At 57.3% G+C, this 20621-nt stretch overlaps 1 protein-coding gene across 1 annotated transcript in view; it reads left to right on the forward strand.

Moving 5' to 3' along the window:
• Positions 1-8664: 8664 nt before the first annotated feature.
• The window catches only part of RXRA (retinoid X receptor alpha), a 37136-nt gene continuing 25179 nt past the window's right edge, over positions 8665-20621 (forward strand). Inside the window, exons 1-3 of the mRNA XM_086625025.1 lie at positions 8665-8874; positions 13766-13916; positions 15065-15244. Of these exons, the coding sequence (XP_086481151.1) occupies positions 8665-8874; positions 13766-13916; positions 15065-15244 (541 nt within the window). The remainder of the gene's footprint in view (positions 8875-13765; positions 13917-15064; positions 15245-20621) is intronic.

The following is a 20621-nucleotide window of genomic DNA, read 5'->3' on the forward strand; positions in this document are numbered from 1 at the left end:
TGGGACGTGCCAGCCCCAAAAACGCGGGGCTTGGTGGGGACCACAAGCCCCCCTTGGGGCTGCTTCTGACAGCTGTGGCAGGAGCTCAAAGGAGCCGCCGTGTCGAGTCCTTCGGCAGCGTCCCCGCGGCCCCGCTGCCAGCCCGGGGGCCCTGGCAGCCGCCCTACACTGCACCTATTATCGCTGGTCCCTGCAGCGGGTTCCCAGCCAGTAAATTAGGGGCACTGACAGCAGAACAGAGCGTATTGTGAGAGCATGGCCAGCGCCGGCCCTTCAGGGATGAAATAGGAGCCTGTAATTTCTCAGGACTGTTGTGACATCTTTGCACAAGCGTGTGATTGAGTCACATTTGCTTTATCAGCAGAATCCTTGTTTGCCTGGGTGCACCCTCCCCCTCCACCCACTGCTGCCAGGCTGGGGGAGAGCCCGGCTGCGCTGCCCGCTCCCCTCCCCCTGCCCGTCCCTTTCCATTTGCCTTTCCCTTCTCTCCGAGGGGCTGCTCACACTTTCCATATGTCACGCTCTCCCGCTTGCTCACCCTTCCTGCTTTTTGCCTTCTCCACCCACCACCCCGGCTCCTGCCCGAAGGGATTCGGAGCCTGCCCCGTCTGCTTGGGAGATGTAAACCGAATAAACATGGGTGGGGGGGTCCACCGGGGGTGGGGGAGATGGCTGGTGATGGGGGTCCCCGCGGGGCAGGAAGCCGGGAGTGCTGGAGTGCCGCCGGCGCGGCGGCCGGAGGAAGAGGCGTTTGCGAGCGTTTCCTCCGGTGAGACGGCGGCTCGCAGGGAGAGCGGCTTCTGGAAAATTCCTCTTTGAGTCCTTCCCCCTCGGAGACAGGAATAGACCCGCAGCCTTCCGGCTCTGCCAGGGGCACTGGGAGCGGGCTGTGCTTTTACAGGGCTCCTGAGAGGGTGGGATAAGGTTTTTAAGGTAAAAAAAACGCACATGAGCCGCCGTGCTGGAGCTGAGCGTGGCTCAGCAGCCCCGCGGTGGACACTGTGCCTCTCCTGCACAGACGTGTCCCCCGGTGGGGCTGTCCCCCCCCATGCTAATACTGAATCATCCCATTTTTTGGTGGAGATCCTGTGGTGGGGGGTCACCAGACCTCTGAGCTTCCAGACTGAAGCAGGCAATGGGGTGGGTTAGGGGTGAGCGTCTCCTAAGGGGGACCCCATGGTGCTTTAGGCCAGGCTGCCAAAAAACGGGGACATTGCAGAGCCTGTGGTCACCCACGCACGTTGCGTGGGGAGAGACCTCCGAACACCACCCAGGACTTTCCAGTCCGAGCCCACAGCTGCGACCATGTGGTTGTCCTTCCCCTGGGCACTGGGGAGGTCTAATGTTATTTGCAAAGTTAGACAAGAGGAGGAGGGAGAGGAGAGGATGGAGGAGGAAATACAATAGGATGGAGAGAGAGTGAATGGGCATGGGAGGTGCAGGGACAGAGGTGTCCCAGCTCTGCCTATGGGGTAGGGATGCTGCCCGCTCCGAGGAGTGCTGCGGGGCATTTGGGGTGGGTACCACTTTGGACAGCCCGCATCCGCCCTGTCCCCTGGCCTGATGGGGGGATGCTTTTGCACTTCTTCTTCCCCCTCATCTTCTGGGAGCAGAGCAGATGTTTCCCGGAGCTGCAGAGGTGGGGACTTGGGCTGGGGGAAGGAGAGGTTGGCGTGCGGGGTGCCATCTCATGCCATGGCCCACCAGCCCCGTAAGGTGAGTTGGTGGCAGGAGGCAGCAGCTGATGCCTGTCGATTGCTGCAAGGGGCTGGACTGGCAGCATGTGGAGGGATGCTGCCGAATTCCCTCCAGCCAAGGACAGCCCCTGGAAGGGGACCCCAACGCTGGGCTCCAAGCCCCAAAATGCTTCTCTGCTCCTTGTTGGGTTTGGCGGCAGCCGCGCCGAGTGGTCTGGCCGGCGGGTTTTGGCTGGCTTGGGTGGGGGGAGTGAGAAGCTGTGCGGCTTTGAGGTTTTAGTTTGGTCAAAGTGAAACTTGGCGGGAGGAGGAACCCACCCGGAGCAGAGAGCAGCAGAAACCGAGTTTCTCACTGTCCCTCAGTGTCTCGAACCACCACGGCGTCGCCCGGCACTTCTCGAGGGAAAGTGCTGAGCGCGGCTGAAGAAACTCTCCCAAACCTCAGAGCAGGTTCCCAAAGAGAATCTGCACGTGGTGGTTCTTAAATGCCTGCAAAAAGACCCATTTTCGTGTATTGTCGCCTGTGCAAAATTTGGGGGGGGTCTGAGAGGGACGTTCTCGGGTTTGTCTTTGTACTTGAGTCTAGAAATGTAAAAAGAAAAAAACAGTTCAAGTTACTTTTTGGTGAAATCACAGCTACTGAGGACTGACACGCTTGGTTACACTGCGGTCCAGAGCTCCTACACCCATTTGCTCATAGTGGTGAGATGCACGTGGCAGGAGTACTCTCAAGGGATGTATGGATAGCATATGGCCTTCTACTGTCTCGGGGTGTCCATTCCCAAGGATGCCCCTGCCATGTGCTTGGTGGCCACATGGTTTCAGGAGATCAATGGCTTCTCCTTGCGGGGCAAAGTGCTATAAATGCAGATTCGTGTGCTTGGGCCACGGGATGAGGCTTGTGTCTTGGACCCGTGGGCGGTTTTCTGGGATAACGGCTGCACCACACCACACAGGTTGTCTCCCTGAGTTTTCCCAAGTCGGGCACTGTTGGGTCCACAGCAGCAGCCAGCATTGGACAGGGAAGAGGCAGCTCTTCCTCCATCCTCACTTCATTTCTCAGCTGTGCTGGTGTAAATTGAGAGCAAACGTAACTCGGGATCGCGGGATCGCAGGCCAGGGGCTGTTTCAATTCAGCCACTGTAAACATGCTCTTTGTTCACTCGAGTTTTTGGTCGGGGACGTAAGGGAGGACCTGACCTCTTGTGGTCGCTGTATTCCCATGGCAATTTTCACGTGAAAACTACGGTCAAACCCTCATGTCCTGCCCAGATTTGCTGCCCGCCCGTTGCCCCCAGCATCCCGCTTCGTAGGCGAGTGTGGGCTGTTTGCCACCCATTTGCTGTGCTGGCAAGGGGAGGTGGAAACATCCATCATTTGGGGTTCCTTGGGTGGAAAGCACACGAGATTTCCGTACTGCTTTTGAAGAACGAGAGCAAACGGACAGTGATTTTCACTCCCAGGTTTATTTAGGGAAACTCCCCACCCGCGGAGGCACCGAAAGAAGGAATGGTGCCAGCAGCGCGCGGAGCGCCGCATTTCCGTGCGGATTCACGTGCATTTGGGTGTCGAGAGTTTGGAACCTGGTCGACACCAAAGTGACGCTGGGGAGCAGAGGAGGAGGACGTTTTCAAAAGCCTGATCTCAGCTGCTGGTCCCGATTCCCTCCAGATATGGCCCCACAGCGCTGCAAAGCCCCACCACGGAGGGCTGACTTGAGGAAGGGAGCGGCGACCCAAATTTAGAATTTCCTGCTGTTTAATACTCAGAATTGATCTGCTTTCTGATTAAGGAGGAAGAGGTGCTGAGGGAAAGAAAAAAAAAAAAGAAAAGAAAAAAAAAAAAAGAAAAGAAAAAAGAAAAAGCGGAAGCAGGGTGGGGGGTTGTGGGCAGCTTTCCAAATCTCGGCTGGCGTCAGGGCTGGGCGCGGGGGGTGCTTGTACCGTGACAGCCCCCCGGAGCCGGGAGGTGCCCGCAGACCCCTCTGATCCCACTGGAACGGGCTGTGGGGTTGTGTCCTGGGTCTCCAACCCTCCTCGGCTACAGAAAAGCACGGCTCCAGGAGTCTGTTTGTGCCTTGAGATATGTTGGTTGTTTTTTTTTGACTTCCCCTCTCTCAGAAGCAGACCGCCGAGCCACCGAGCTGCTGAGTAAACTCCCTGGATGGGCGAGAAAAGGTTTTCCAGCAGAGCTAGGTCACTATAGTTTTACTGGCAAAAGCCTCTTAAGCATAAATGAAGATTATACTGGCAAAAGCTTATGCTGGTACAGTTTATTCTGGCACAAATGAGCTATCCTGGGAAAAAGAACCTCTCACTGTTGTAATTGTTTCTGCTCTGGGACATTTTGTGGTCTAGAAATGTTAAAATCGCGGCCCTTCTTGATATCGCCGTATCAGCAAAAGCTGTTATTAGCTGTCGGGCTGCAGCAGCACTTGAAGAGTCCCACGCACTGGGTGATAAAATGCAACAGGAAAGCTGGTTGGATGCTTTCAGCAGCCACAGCTCCCGGTGGGTCTAACCTGCCTGTCTGGGTGGCATCCAGACATGAATGTTTGCTGGTCCAAACTGGAGGTTTCCTGCTGTTGGCCCCGAGGATGCCAAGGGGATGGCAAAGAGCGGGGAAGCTGCCCAGGGACATTTGGTACTTGTCTGTGCTGGTCTGAGTGTCCGATGCAGCCGGATGAGAAGAGAGACAAAAGTTTAATGAAAATGTTTTCTTCCCTTAGTGAAAATTAGTAATAGTAAAAATGTGCTGTCTGTCACGGAGCCAGGAGGGGAAAAGGAAAATACGGGGAAGGTTGATGCAGCAGTGGAGGTGCTGGCATGGCTCTTGCAATAGCCAGGATCTATTCCCAGCTTTGGCTCCGATTTCCTGCGTGACCTTGGTGACAGTCACGTAAGCCTGTGCCCTACTCGTGCCATCGGTGTGTTCTAGCGAGGCTGCTGCTCGTCGGGGGCACGGCTCTCCCCATGCCTCGGTTTCCCCACCGTTGAAGCAGGAATGATGGCATCCAAAACGAGATCTTGCAAAGACAAATATCTGCTAAGGGAAAGGGCAGATGCCAGAAAAACAAGACTTGGGTTCCTTATCTGGAGGCCAGATCGAAACCCGCTGGCTCTGGTCTCCGTGCGATGGTCAAAGCCGAAGCGTGTTCCTCTGCCACGGAGGCACGCACAGGGCTCCGGACGGCCGCGCGGCTTGAGATGGATCATGTGGCCCTGCCCTGAATGTCTGATTCTTTGGGAAAATTCCCATCCCAATTTTGTGGCTCGGGGGGGTTCGTAGTTTAGAGAAAGAAAAGAGCTTCATTGCGAATTCTTTAGCTGCTGAAGAGCTCTCGTTTCCGATGGCCCAACCGCCGTGGGGCACCTTGTAAGATATATAGAGGTCGTTGTGTTTGAACAAAGGACACACAGAGAAAATAGCTGCAATTTATGGGTGCGGCAAGAGGGGAAATGCTTTGAGAACTTTTTTTTTTTTTTAATTTAGAAACAGGCACAGAGTTTATTTTGGTCAAGAGATAGTCACACACAACAGCTTTAGATGGCAAAACTACACAAGAAAAATGAAGTCTCACACTGCTTGAACTGCAAATGCGTTTGGGACAGTATCTCCCCCGTTTGCTGCAGTCCCGGTGGTATCCATCAGTTCGAGGGTTTATTTCTTTCAATTAAGGATATTTCCTCAATCTAGGCCTTTTTCTTTTTTAAATTTATTTTTTTCTAGCACTTCTTTAGAATTCAAGGTCCTTTAGGATGCATGTGATGAGTGAGGAGGTCGGAATTCTCATGTCCTGCTCTGGATCCCCATCTCTCCACCTCAAATCATTATTTTCCCCAAGTGCATCTTCCCACTGGAAGGTTTTCCCCTTGAGCTGGGGGCTGCCAGCACCTGCGCGGAGTTGCCTTGGGTGGGCTCTTGATTTTGCTAAGGAAAAAAAAAAACAAACCCAAACCCTTTTCCATATTTGCCAGTTGGTTGGAGATCAGCATTGTTGCTGCTTTGAGAGCAGGGTTTGGGGCTGGAAGTGTTTGGATGAGGAGTGGAAACATCCCAGTGTCCCAGGAGTTGCTTTGAACCACTTTGAGTCATGGTGCTCTGAAGGAGTCAGGTCTGGTTCAGATTTCAGAGCATTTGGCCAAGGGTTTTGGGTGAAAACACGCCCAGATGTGTCTGTGCCAGCACGAGGTTCATCCTCCTCTTGCCTCCTTTCCTTTTTGTTGTTGCCCGAATTATTTCCTCCAGACCAGCCCTACCACACACGCCCTGTTCCTTTCCCAGCTGGGTGCTGGGGCTGGCGGCTGCGGGGAAGGTGAAGGATGCAAACAGGATGGGTGAGGGGAGCCGGCTGGGAGGTGCAAGGTGCCCGGGGATGGGGAGCTGCCGTGGTACCCAGGGGATGGGGGTTTCGGGAGAGGTGCCGGCCCCACACGTGCTTTGCTTTCTGATGTGCTGGAGTAGGCACGGGCCGGACGCCAGGAACCCGCCTGTGACCTCTCCTGCCTTAAATCTTCAGGATCTTTTGAAAAGGAAGGTCTGTATGTTGCTGCCTTCCCTTTGCCAGCAGGTCAAGTGCCTGTTTCCCCCAGCCAGGGGATCCGGTGCATCCTTGGAAGGTCTCCAGTCCTCACCTTGGCCAGTGGGTGCTTCTGGGGGTCCTTCGGAGAAGGGCTGCCCGGGACCCTGTACCCAGACACACGGCTGCTGCAGAATGACTCCCCGCCTTTCCCCCTGGAGCCGGGATGGCGGCGGGGGCACAGCCAATGTCCCGTCTCACCGGGGCACATCGCAGCCCCCAGCCCCGCTCCTGCGCCCAGCTGTTTAGAGACGCCGAAAAGCAGAGAGCCGGGAAGCACGGTCCTGCTGTGCTAAAACCTGGGAGCAGATCCCGAAGCCTCGAGGGATTTCCCGGGGTTCCTGTTGTGCCGCCCGCGCGTCACTCAGCCGCGGGTGACGCGGTGGCTGGCGGTTGTTTTATATCAACATCCTGCAAGAGCCGCCGCGAGGCCAGACCCCCCCGGGACAGGGGTGCTCGGCTCCGCCACGGCCACGCAGATGCCTGCCAGGGTCGGTGGTGCCGGCGCACCGGCTTGTTTCGGCGTCGACGGTGGCACCTGGCTGGAGCACAGGGTCTGGGCACGTGTCCCCTCTGCCTGTCCCAAATGGGACAGGGCACCCGTGCAGAGGGAGCTGGCAATGGCCCAGCCCTGGAGACTAATCCCCAGTTTTGCATCCAAGCCCACTCTCCTCATCCACCCCCCCCCGCCCCAGTGATCCCACTTCTGGCTCTTGTCTTGGGAGCTGAAGGAATTATCCATGCAAGGAGCGAGCCTCTCCCATCGCGTGTGTAATCCTGTTATCCCTACGGCAGGGAAGGTGCATCGGAGGCGTGCGGGGAACGACTGGGCTGTACGGGGGGGACACGCACTGGGGGGCTCTGGGGGCCGAGACAGCCCAGCTGCCAGTGCCTCTGCCCTTGAGGTCTCCCGCCAGCACCCTTGGGAGGCAGGGATGGGGCTGAATCCACCAAGGCTGGAAGGAAGGTGTCAGGGCAGGAGGTGTGACTGTGTTGGGTGCAGCAATGGGACTTTGGGTGCAGTGGTGGGATGCTGGGTGCAGCAGTGGGATGCTGGGTGCAGCAGTGGGATGCTGGCTGCACAGCTTTTCTGCAAGAGCAGCATAGCTGCCTTGCTGGGCCTTCACTTCCCTGTGCTGGGATTTCGCCACTGGGATCGGTGATCTCCGGGGGATATTGCTGGGGCTGGACTTGCTGTGGGTTCAGCAAGCGTGTTTCCCACTGTGTAACGCTCTTATGCTATTTGCTCCAAAATCCTGGGGAGGCAGCTGACCCCATGCAGGTGACTGAAGACAACATTTCCCAGAATTTAGTTAATTTTGGGGCTTGCAGCCAAAAGTGCTGGCTCCCAGACCCCCCCCAGAACAGCCTCTGGCCAAGCAGCCATGCTGGTGCCTCCCCCTCTCTAGACCTGTGTTTGCTAGTGTGGACTGAGGGTCCCAGAAGGTGTTGGGGTGAGCGGTGGTGATGCCGTGGGGGCCCCTTCCCTCGCTGCCCCTCCGCCCCCGCCGCCTTCCAGTGACTCCTCCTCGCAGCCCTCCCAGGGGCCACGAGCCAGCCCCTTCCTCGCGCGGGATTGTTTTGCAAGCAGCGTGACAGGATGAGGAGGAAACGTGCCAGGAATGGCTCCATGGCTCCTCTCGGGAGAATTGGACTCTATTTTTAAACCCCCACTCTTCCCGCGCCCCCCCTCCTCCCGCTCCCCCAGGGATGGCAGAGCTGCTGGGGCGCGGGCAGACGCTGCCCGCAGAAAGCCGCCCGCGCAGCAGGCGGGCATCTTCCTCCTTGCCCACACACGCAGACTTCCCCGTTGCACGCTCGTGCCCTGGCTGGGCGCTCGAACCACCCGTGCGATGCACGAACGTGCTCCGGCCGTCGCACCGCCCTCCCCGCCGCCGCCGCGGGTGCTGCTCCGCGCTCCCCACGCCTGGCCTGGCCCTGCCACGCTGCCGTAAATCCCAGTTATCCTGTAGCACGGAGGGCGTCCGTCTGCTCCCGTAGCGGGGTTCCTGCCTGCACAGTGGCCGGAGCAGCATTGCTGCCTCCGTGGCGAGTTTAGAAGTGGGGTACAGCGGGTGAGCGGGATGGGGGAGGGCAGTGGCAAGTGGCTCTCGAGGGGAAATGCTTCCAGAGCCTGGTTTAAGTCAGGACTCCAGTAGAAGGTGGTTTTGAAAGATGGAGGACGTGTTGGGAATTTTGGGGGGCAGGTTGAAAAGCAGCTCCTGGGCAGGGTGAGGAGCAGGGGCTGCTGCTCGGGGTGTGCTGCGGCGATGTGTCCGAGCCTGTCCTAGACGAGAGACTCAGCCCCGTTTCTTTTTTTCCTCTCTTACAGATTTCTCCAACCAAGTCAATTCCACGTCCCTGAACTCTCCCACGAGCCGGGGGCCCATGGCCACCCCATCCCTCCACCCGTCCATCGGGCCAGGCATCGGCTCCTCGCTGGGCTCCCCGGGCCAGCTCCACTCGCCCATCAGCACCCTGAGCTCGCCCATCAATGGCATGGGACCGCCGTTCTCCGTCATCAGCTCCCCCATGGGCCCACACTCGATGTCCGTCCCCTCCACCCCCAGCCTGGGATTCGGCACCAGCAGCCCACAGGTAAGGAGCAGGTGGTGGGGATGTCACTGCTGCCTCTTTAGCTGGGGAGAAGCTGCTTCCGTGGGTTCCCAACATGGGGCACAGGCAGGTGCCAAAGAGTGGTGAAAAGCAGAAGCCCAAGGGTAAAACTAAGCTGGACGCATCCTGCACCTCCAGCCAGAGCTGGGTGGCTGCAGCTGCCTTTGGGGCTGCCCTGGGTGGGCTCGGAGGGACCAGGACAGCCAGACTATGGCTGTCCATGTCCTCCCATTGCTCGTTCCCTCTGCTGCTTCCCTGTCTGTCCCCAGGCTGGGGGTGCAAGGGGAGCAGTGACTACCCTGGGTCACCTCTGGGCTGGTGTAGCTCTGGCAGGGGCTGGAGCCACCCCAGGACTGTCTGCACCCCGTGCTTCTCGCCTGAGCAGCCCCGTCCCCTCCCCAGGAACTGGCACATCCCCTCCGGGGCCAGCCTGCAGTCCCCATGGCACGTGCTGAGAGTCCCCTGCCCGCTGCCCCTCTGTCCTCGCGGGGAAAGGACTGGCATTCACTGGCTGAAGATTATGTAAAAAACCTCCAACTAGGGAGAGATAAGCTCTTTTTAAAAATAGCAAGATCGGGGTGCGCTGGCCAGCCCCCGCCACCTGTTGCTGGCTGCTCGCACGGTATATGTTTAGTAAAAGGGCAGATTAAGGAATTGGCCACCACCTGCCACTCGCTGCGGGTTTATTTATTCCAGGCCCTCTCTGGGAGTCGAGCACCTGCCAGCACCTTTATTTTTAAATATTGGTCTGATTTATTTCCAGAGATAACAGGTCTTGCTACCCGGGGCTGGGGAGGGCTGTGCTGTGCCGAGGAGGGCACCATCCTTACCATCCCCAGGACCCCCAGACAGCTTCCCCAGCACCCAGTGACCCCACGCTGGCTGGACAGGCACCACCTTTATCTGCATTGTGATGGGCTTCTCCCAAGCTGGGTCTGGCCCATGACCCCCACAGATGCGCAGGACCTTGCACCCAACCCCCCGGCGCGGCTGGGTCTGGCCGGGTCCCGCTCCCCGGTGTCAGAGATGAGTCGGGTGGATGTGTCACCTCCCATCCCGTGGCCGAGAGAAGGGGAACTGGAATGGCGCCTGGGAATGAGTGACCAGGGCAAAATTAGCAGTGAGAGCGCCGAAATGGTGGGGAAGGAGTGGGAAGGAGGGGGGTGAGCCGTAAGCCAGGAAGGAAACGGGGAAGGGGCAACGCACCCCCAGCTTCAATTATAAGGCATGGTTTGCTTTAGGGCCCGGCGTGGCAGGGGAACCGAAATAAAACACAGCCGCGGGGCAGAAAGGGGAATTGAGAGCGTGGTCAGATGGTGCCGGGGACGGAGCTGGCAGCGCCGCGGCTCCAGCCCTCTCGGCGCGGTGCAAGCGCCGTCCTTTGCTCAGGGACTTGTCTGCAGCGGTTTTCCTGGAGGTGACAGTTTGGAGGTCTTCAGCCTAATGGCTCCTGCCATCTGCTCCCTGTCTGGGCGCATTAGGTCTCTGTCCCCGTCCCTGCAGCGGGTGGAGGCACCTACCTGGGTCCGCGGAGGAGGAGGAGGAGGGTGCGGACGGGCAGCGGGGCCGATGCTCGGAGGGGAGCAGAGCCCCCCCCGCCGCTGCACCAGTCGGTGAAGCGCCGGGGGTAATGAGGCGTGCAGCCCCCGTCGCCGGGCGGGGATGGCACTGATGGAAGGTGGTTTGCATCAGATGGCAGATGCCACTTGCCATCAGGCCATGCCTTGTCGCGTCCGGAAAGGCAGCGGAGCAGAAGGACGTGGGGCACGTCAGGTGCGGTGGGTCCCATCCGTCCCAGCTCCTGCCGGCTCCGGGGTGGGAAGGAGCCGGCAGGCTCCCAAAAAATGGGGTGCTTTCCTTCTCCCGTTTGGTCTGGTGGAGGCAAGGAGCCAGCAGCCCTTGGTGCCAGCGCCAGAGGATGCTCAGAGCACCCCCAGCGCTGTCTCTCTGGCACTGTGCACTTCCCAGCACCTCACACCTCTAAACACAGCCCCACAATCAGGGCACGAGGCAGGAGGTCCTGCCACGAGGTCCCAGCACCCCAGGAGCTCCCAGGCCCCCTCGGGGAGGGGATACTGGGGCCAAGCTGGGCAGGGGGTGAGGTGTGTGGGGCAGGAGGTGGCTGAAAGCAGGGGATGGTTTGCAAGGTCCCAGCCCAGGGCGGGAGACTGGAGCCAGCAGCTCTGCTGCTTGCTGGGATTTAACATGTATTTAAACCCTCTTACCTAAAAACTCTGGGAAAACAGGGAAGGAAAAAAAAAAGCAGGATTTTCAGTAAGAGCTGAACAAGAGGGACTTTCCACGCGGTTCGCAGGGCTGTGCCACGCCGGCAGCCACCCCGGGCATCACTGGCAGCGGCTTAGGGTGCCCGGGGCGAGCGGGGCGAGATCAGACACAGGATTTGGCTTTTCCAGAGCTGCTCCCTGCCTTTGCACGGGGCTCTTTGTCAGGGTGCCAGGGGGACCAGAGAAGGGTTGGGATTTTTTGGATGGGAGGAGGAATAAAGCTCTGCTTGCCAGAAGCGACAGAATTCAGTGCCGGGTGCAATGAACTGAGCAGGGAAAGAAGAGGAGCCGAGGAGTCCCGGCGTTGCTGGGGGAGCAGAACACCAGTTCCTCCCTCGTTCCCGCTCACTCGAGTTGTCCTGCCCGGAGCAGAAGTGCTGTGCCAAGGCGTGGGGGCCGCTGCCTTCCCCTCTGCCCCCTCCCAGCCTGCACGTGCTGCCGGTTTCGCCGGCGGCCGCCAGCGTGGAGGGGAAGGCACGGGGCAGGCGCCGGGGCGGTGTGGGAACCTCGGGGTGCACGTGGTGCCGCTGCCGAGGTTTCGGGCTGGCGCTGCGAGAGGAACCGATGACTTCCCCCACCCCAGCCTGGGGCTGACTCAGCTCTGAGCGGGGCGTCCCGCTGACGCACGGAGCTGCGGAGGGTGGTGGGACCCCCCACCCACCCGGGCTGGCGCAGGGGCAGGGCGCAGGGCTCGCCCTGTCTTGCTCTGCCCATCACCCCCCCGAGATGCTCTCAGGGGGCTCCTTGGGTGGACTGGGCTTACTGGGACTAGGGGAAGCAGTGGTGACAGGCTTATCTTGCGCCGGCAGCCGTTGGCCTCTGCCCTCGCTCTTATGTGGCAGCAGCCAGTGATGCAGCACGCCGAGAGCCATGGCCACCAGCTGCACCTGGGAAATGGCTCTGGATTCTGGGAGGAATTGCTGGAGCCACTGACCCCGAAGCTGCGGAGGGACGTGCCGCTGCAGCGCCAGCAGCCCCTGCTCGCAGGGGAGCACAGAGAGGCTGTGCCTGGGCACCCGCAGATCTCAAAGAGAGATGCTCCTGCCTGGGGACCCGCTCGTCCCTCCCCTCTCTGCCCTATCGCAGCATAACGGAACGGCACCCAAAGCCCAGGAGCGCATCCCTCGGTGGCACCGGGTCCCGGCTGCCTTTGGTCCGTCAGCTGAGACAGGCAGGGCGGGAGAGGGAGGCAGATCCATCACGTTTCTCGAGGGTGGGTTTACCTCGCTCTGTTCTGCAATTATTAGTCATCTTCCTGCCAAATATTCCCCACCAGCCTGGAGACTTCAAAGGCAGAGGAGCGGCTGTGCTCCTCTAATTGACAGATCACAAGCCCTGGGACTTCCCTGAATTAATTTGTGACAAGTGCAATTGTCGAGTGTCTTTATTAGGGAAGAGAAACACAACAAACCAAAGCACAAATCCTGCATATCCAGCCTGGATTTAGAAGTTGGCAGGGATGGAGCTCTGTGACAGTCCCAGGACAGCCGCAGCGCTCCTGGCTGGTGCTGCATCCAAAGCCGATGCAGCCTGGCTCCCCTGCCCACCCCCAGACCCCCTTTAACCTGCCCTGGGCTGGGCGAGGTTGCCGTGAGCTTGCCTTCCTTATCAAAATGGATCGGTCCTACGTCTCCATGCCTCAGTTTCTCTCTGTACATAAGAGGATAACGGCCGTGCCCTGCTGCACAGCGCGATGTGGGAATCGGTGCAGGAATCCTTCACTCAATATCGGTGCCACAGGGCCATGCCAGCACCCAGCTTCTACCCAGTTCTCCACTTTTGTCACCGACTGTTGGGGAGCAGGCTCACTGGAGTTGGAAGAAGTGTGTGGAGTGGCTGCTGCCGGACTGGGAGCTGCAGAGAAGTGTCCCACCCAAGGCAGCTCTGGAAAGCCAGACCCTGTTGCACCTGGGAGCTATTTCTTTCCTGTGAAGCTTTCTTTTGGAGAGATAATGCTAAAAGGATGTCTATAAATTGCAGAGCTAAAGTGTGAGTGTCCTGGCCTTCATCATCCATGCAAGCGCTCGCTCCCAGCCAGCAGCTCTCCCACGAACCATCGCTGCGTATCGTCTTCTCTGCTCTGCATCCCGTGGCGGTGTGAAGCCAGGGTAGCTGGAGAGTGCCTGGCCATGGGGGCTGTGCCATGGCTGTGCCGTGGGCAAGGGTCTGGCGATGTAGGAGAGACTCACCTTCCCCTTAAATCATGCAGGAGCTTCCTTCATGTGGCAGACGGTGTCAGCCCTGCATAGCTCCTGGTGCTGCACGGGTGACCGCCCATGTCCCTGCTCCTTCCACCCTGGTGCCAGCAGTGAGACCTGGTGCCATCCTGCTGCCAGCTCAGAGCCCCGTGGGCTTTTATACCAGGGCAGCAGATGAGCACTTGTGCCTTTGGTCTCTGGACATGTGTACCCAAATCCTCCCACTTTGTGGGTGGGTGTTTTAAGCGGTGCCTGTCCCCGTTGGAACCTTGTACCCTGCTTCAAACCCTGCCTGCCCCTCCTGCCCTGTGTCTGAGTGCCGGGGCGAGCCCCACTGCCGAGCTGGCTCAGCCCCGCACCCCGCTGAGCACCGTGCTTCTGTCTCGACAGCTCAACTCGCCCATGAACCCCGTCAGCAGCTCAGAAGACATTAAGCCACCCCTGGGGCTCAATGGAGTCCTCAAAGTGCCAGCACATCCCTCAGGAACGATGGCCTCCTTCACCAAGCACATATGTGCCATCTGCGGGGACAGATCTTCAGGTAAGGCTGGTCCCTGCCCCAGGAGGGGCTCACAGCGACGTGCTTGGGCTGCACTCGCCTGCGGATGCCGTGGGAGTGTGTGGCGAGGGCGTGCACAGCTCCCTGCAGCACGGCGTTGGGAGAGGAGTGACACGTGCCCTCAGATGGGGGCATGAAAGTCCCTTATTGACCCGTGTCCCCCGGCCCGTCTGGTCTGGGTCAGGCTCTGAGCCGAGCCTGGAGCTCGCAGGTCTCTGCTTAGCAGTGGTGGTTTATCCTCAGCCTTGAGCAGCACAGCCCGTCTGAAGAGGGTAGAGGGTAGATTTACCTGTCTAGAGGATAGATTTAGATTAGAGGTGGTGAAACACTGGCACAGGTTGCCCAAAGAAGTTGTGGCTGCCTCATCCCTGGAAGTGTTCAAGGCCAGGTTGGATGAGGCTTTGGGCAACCTGGTGTAGTGGAAGGTGTCCCTGCCCATGGCAGGGGGGTTGGAACTGGATGATCTTGAAGGTCCCTTCCAACCCAAACCATACTGTGATTCTGTGATAAGACAGGGCACTAGTGAGTGTCCCTCTTTCTACTCATCCCTTGATCCACAGTGTTATTGTCACATAGTGTCAGATAAAAACATTTGGTTCACATAGTCTCTTCACTCATGGGAGATAAAGATGAGCTAATTCCCGTTATTCTGGTGCTGCTTTAAAAGCTTTCTGCTCCAGAAGTACTCTAGTCACCTAGTTCATGAGGTCCTTCAGGACACCTCCTGTGCCTGCTGGGCTCTGGGGCTGGAAGAGGAGGGTGGGTGCATGGTGCAGAGCAGGATGGATCGTGTGTCCAGTGTGAGGAGTCCAGACGGGTCATGGGGGGCACACGGACCCCCTGCCCCATTTCACTGCTGCACTCCCTCTCCACTAAGAACTGGCAAGGGCTGTTCCTGAGTATAAGGCAGGTTGTGCCCCATGGAGGGCATCTGATTTAGAGGAAGTCAAGTCAAGGCGAAGCTGCTGCTCTTCAGCTCCTGTTCTGAGAAACCTCTGCTTCCCCAGGCAGGCTGGGAGAGGTCCTGGGAAGAGCTGATGGTCTTTGTGGGGGGGGAGAGCAAAGGGGGGAGCTGGGGGCACCCGGGACACTCATGAATCCTTTTAACCCGAGTCGCATCCCCCCCGCAGGTAAACATTACGGGGTTTACAGCTGCGAGGGCTGCAAAGGCTTCTTCAAGCGCACGGTGCGGAAGGACCTCACCTACACCTGCCGCGACAACAAGGACTGCTTGATCGACAAGCGCCAGCGCAACCGCTGCCAGTACTGCCGCTATCAGAAGTGTCTTGCCATGGGCATGAAGCGAGAAGGTAAGGCAGGGAGAGCCCGGCCCGAGCACCCATGGGTGCTGCAGGTACCTTTCCTTCCTTAGGCGACTCCAGCAGACTCCTGCCCGTTGGCAATGTGGCAGCACCGCATGTGCCAGAGCCGGCGTGAGCCTTGCCAGGGGCTGCCTGCACTGGGGTGCCAAAAACGTGCGTGTCTCATTTATATTTTGCTTTTGCGCCGCAGCCAGGGCCTCTTATGGGCTCCAAAACTGCGCCAAGTCCCAGAACGGCACCCAGATGATGGATGGTTGTGTGATCTGATCTAGGTGGTCCTGCTCCGGCAGGGGGATTGGCCTAGATGATCCTTTGAGGTCCCTTTCAATCCCTGACATTCTGTGATTCTGGGATGGTTGCACATTAGTACCGAGCACAGCACCAGGGAGCAGGGGGGCGGTGAAAGCAGACAGTGCTCGCGAGGTCGTTTGCTGCCCTGGAACTTCATTGAATCATCGAATCATAGAACTTAACGCTCCCCATTTCACACTGGCTGCCATGTTTTGGGAGCAGCCACGGCAAATACCCCGAGCTCTTCCTGTTCCCTGCAGAGCCCCGTCAAACAGGTGTGAAAGCCATCAGGGCTGAGTGCGTTTTGGGTGACAGATGCTGCCACCTCGCTTGGCCCTCCTTTCTCCGTGCGACACAGGGTGTCGCGTCCTGGAGGACCGGAGCTGATCGGGGGACGTTGGCAAGATAAAGATCATGTTTAATACCTTGGTTATTCATCACTGTGCTGCTGAGGAGGTGAGAGGCTCCTGCGCGTGTCCGAGCTGCGCACGGTTCGCACTGCACACCTTGCTCAGGAGGGGCAGGAAACTCGGTGAATTACCATCCTCGTCAGAGTCCACTGCTGGGGCATCGGTGCTGAGCTCCGGCTGCTCTAACTCAGTAGCATTCTGTAGCAGTAGCAATACTGGATTTTCTTCTCATTGGGAGGAAAAAAGAAATTCAGTCTTGTAGAAGATACCTCTCACCTTACTGGAATTTAAATTTAGGATCTAAAGCTCCCTGGCAGTGCCTCTTTTAAATGCTTTTTCAATGCTTGGAACTGCTGGCAGAACAGAGACGGTGTGGAAATGACCCCATGGTGCTGCTCAGTGCTCTGCTGCCTTCTCCCCTTACATCCTCAGAGCCACTCTTGCCTCTGACCGGCCGATAAACCCATCCCTCTGCCAAGTCGCTCTGGTCGGGCGAGTGATGCTCCAGCCTGGGTCTCTTTGAAGAGCACTTAGTCTTGTCTGGAGCATTGATTAAGTGGGGCAGCGCCAGAGCTGCACCGGGTGTTGAGCAGACCCTGCCACACTTGCTTGACAGGGTTACCTAAGGACCCACCATGCACAGAGTCTTCAAATGTCAAAGCTGTCTCTGTTCGAGGTGTGGGGGGATTGCAGTGGGCTGGGAGGTGAGGGCACCCAAGGGACCTCCTCAGTCCTGCAGAGCTTAACCCTTCAGTGCTGGCAAACAAAGCTTACTGGCTCAAGCAAGGAGGGATTGCATAGGAGGCAGTGGCTTTGCAAGGTATGGCTGTAGGCAGAAACCGAATTGGGGAGAGCACGTGGCTGGACGGAGTGGAAGAGATGATAACGCGTTGCTTTTGATAGAAACACAGTGCCCAGCTGGAACCTCCAAGGAACACCACTGGGCAGAGCTTGGGGTGCTCGTGGTCCCCTCCCCATGCTCACCCAAAGCAGTATGTCTTTGACAGAGAGTTTCTAAAAGCTGCTCCTTGGAGCCATCACCATGGAGCAGTTGCAGGGTCTCCCAGCTCCTCGTCCTCTGCCCTTTCCTCACTCCTGTCCTTCTTATCCTGTTTGCATCGCTTCCAGCTTGGTGGGGAAGAGAAAACCTCTAGTCTTGAATGGAGAGATTGAGAAATTCAGAAAATGCCTCTAAAGATGAGTAGTGCGGAGCGGGCACAGCGCTTCATGTGCTGAGGGCTGGCGCTGCCCTGGAGCGTGCTGGATCCCGTGGGAGATGTGCGGCAGGAGCAGGAAAGTCTGATCTCCAGCCAAGAAGTCTCCTTTGTGGTCAGCAGCAACACTTGCTTCTCATGGGAGAAATGCATGTAGATAGACGTGGAGCATCCTGTTACCCTGGCATCACCTCCAGAACCTTCCAGTGGCAGCTGGAGACCCGCTTTTCTTTCAGACCCCTGGCACATTTCAGCCAACGTCTGTAGGGAAGGGAACATCAGCAGTAATGCTTTGACTCCAGCCGGCACTGACATCCTGCCATCGGGCACCTGCTTCATACCTACCGGTAACGGTGATTGCATGGGCAGCACCGCTAAAATTATAGGTCCATTAATTAATTTCTAAATGGCGGTGGAATTCCCCAGGGAGCGCGTACAGTGTGAGGACTCTATTAATTCATCTTGATTAACATTATTACAATGAATACCAAATGAATTCATAACGATCAGCCAATTATTTAAAAGTGTGACAGATGGGATCTTCGTAACTCTAGAAGTGCGCTCAGGCGGCGCTGGCTGATCTTCTGATGCTGGCACTGCGTGAGGACAGCTTTGGAGAGGGGCGGAAAGCCGGTGCATTGGCAGTCAGGAGATGTTTGGGGTATAATCCCCATGTAGGGAAAGCTGGAGTAACTCCCTGCATCCCCACATAAAGCTCTCTCTTGTTGTAAACATAAAAATTCAGTGTCTCAAGGCAGATTTGGAGATGTCCTAGAGTTGTCCCAGACCTGAAAGTGAGAAGTTGGTTCTCGCTGAGCCTTGGTTTTGAGTTTCGTGTGTGATATCCGTCTGATTTGTCAGAAAAAGTCTCTTTCTTATTGCATCCATCCCAGCTCACTGCTGCTGCCCATACACTTCGCCAGCCAGGAGCCTCGTCCTTGTCCTTGTCCTTGTCCTTACACCAGTCCTTCTGCCTCCCCATCACCTCTGTTTTGGGGAACAGTTTTTGGGCTAAATCCTGCATTGCTAATTCCTTTTGCCTAAATACTCCCTTACAATGTAGCTGGCTTTTTATCCTCTAGTTTAAACTGTTGCATCTTTTAAGTAACAGAGCTGGGGTAAAGGGCCTTATTTCCCTAAAAAAGTCCTTGCTCTGTAGACCTAATTTACAGCTCTATAAAGACATAGCAGATTCCCGTTGGGGAAGTCTCTCTCCTGTAGCCTGAAGGTATTTGTATGTCATGGAAGTACAGTAAAACCCTCTAAACAAAATACTGTAGCTCTGGTGAGAGAATAGCTGTTAAAGGCATCCTACGTGGTGGTGAGCAGTGCCGTGACCTGCTGAGCGATGCTCGAAGAGGAGGGGTGAGGGCCACCTTCATACCCAAACACCTGTGCCAGAAGAGTCTTTTCCATAGCTAAGAAGTTGGCTTAAAGGAGTAAATTTCACGGGACCTCTTGGGCAGCCAATGAAGCTCTGGAAGGGTTTGATCCTGACACCTAGGGGATCTCCAGGCGAATGTGCCAAGAGCAGACTCAGAGGGATGGGAAGGAGCTTTGGGAAGGAGCCTGGTCATGGCAGCCGAAGCAGCGGAGGCGAGAGGCAGGGGTGGCCGCAGGGAACTGCTGGAAGGACGGGGGATTGCTTTGGGGCTACGAAGTCTGGCTTAAAAGAGGTGAAAATCTGCAGAAGCAGAAGATTCCTTCTGCTGTGTGCATCTCTTCTTGCTGCTGCCCATTAAAAACATGAAATAAAGAGAGATCCTGACGCCGTGTTCACGGTGAATGAGCCTCCTGGACTCTGAGATATTGCAGCTATAATAAATAAGCGACTGGGAACATTTTTCCCCTATGAATTACTGCCAGCTGTGTGAGGCTTTGGTTCTTGTACTCTGTCTCCCACTAAATACCGGATAGTCAACAAAATTAAGATTACCATCAGGGATCTTGACTAATGCTGGGATGATTATTGTGGGGGTGGCTGTTTGCATCCAGAAGCATAACTCTCTCTGCTTGATCTGTTACTCATTAGGCTCTAAGGTGTCTGTGTAGCAGCAGCTTTATATTTTAAAGGGAAAAAGTGGAAATTGCATTTGGGTTAGGGAGGCAGAGGTCTTGTAAAGAGGTGGGAGTAAACTCTGAGGGTCTTGGGATAAAGGCATCTTGCGTGCAGTGCTGTTAGCTGGGGTTAACTTCAGGGGTGAAGGGGGTCGTCGGAGACGACGAGCTGCACGGCCTCGCCTTGCAGCACATCTCTGTCTCGTGTGACGAGGTCCCGGCCCCACCATTGCTGGCAGCGCGGCCGGATCGCGCAGCAAGCAGGAAATACCAGCGAGGAGCCCTTTCTCATGCTCCCGCCGGCCGCCCTTGGACGGCTCACACGAAGCAGACATTGGGAACTGGCGCAGCCTGGCCCCGCTCCGGCTCCCGCCTCTCCTTCTCCCAGCGCTGCCTCCGGACATGAGCGGCTCCTCGCGTGACCAGACTGTCTCCGTAGGACCTGCTGGGCTACCCAGTTTGTTAACAGGGCTACCAGTTGCCAAGCTGAAGCCTGCAGCCCGAGTGCGCTGCGGAGCGCTGACGGCAGTGTTTGATACCAACTGTGTAAAGTGGATGTTGATGCATCTCCGCTGGGAAGCTCGTAGCCCGTCGGGAGACCAGAAGGCTGTGCTGCCCCAGCGGCTGCGGCTCAGGCTGCGTAACTGACCCCCGAGATTGTTCCTAAATCCGGGAGCAGGTACCGTAACGGCGGTGGCCTGGGTACGCGGTGGCTGCGGCTGCCTCCATCTGTGGTGCCTCCATGCTGTGACATGGTCCAGAGTCACGCTCTGAGGATCCAGGACATCTTCTGTCCGGTTGCATGCCTGATCTCTAACTTCAAGACTTCATGAAACTTCACAGCTGGAGATAGTTCTTCCTCTTCCCCTGTGTTTGGGGTGGGATTTTGCCCCTCTCTCTTGCATTGCCGTCGAGCTGAGGGATGTAACCTGGGAGGGGTTTGACCTGCAGGAGTGACTCCAGTCTGCAGCTCAGAGACCTCCGCGTGTCTCCGGGGAGCTGCTCGGATAAATCACTTAGTCCGGAGGCACTGAAGTTTCCCTGTGTTTTAACCTGGAGTGACTTGGAGCTCAGCTCCTGCACTACCGCAGCCATCGCTGAGCTGTGCCTGATGCCCCTGCTGTGGCTGTGCAGCCCCCTGCGCCCCCTGGAGCCGGAGCCATCCCGGCTCCCGGAGCATCTCTTGGGACAAACAGGAGCAAGAGGAGTTTGGGGAGAAAGAGCAGGAATTCAGATCTCCGACTCGCTGTCCGAGTGAATGGAAAAGCAGGCAAGTGGCCATACCCCAGCGAAGGGGCAGAGTTCAAGAGCACGGTTATTTTTAGTAATAATTTTGGAATGGAAAATGTCTTTCAGCTTAATGAGCTTGTTTCTTATATCCTTTTAAAGTGC

The sequence above is a fragment of the Tauraco erythrolophus genome, chromosome 22 (genome assembly GCF_009769465.1).
Source record: "Tauraco erythrolophus isolate bTauEry1 chromosome 22, bTauEry1.pri, whole genome shotgun sequence".
Classification (NCBI taxonomy): Eukaryota; Metazoa; Chordata; class Aves; order Musophagiformes; family Musophagidae; genus Tauraco; species Tauraco erythrolophus.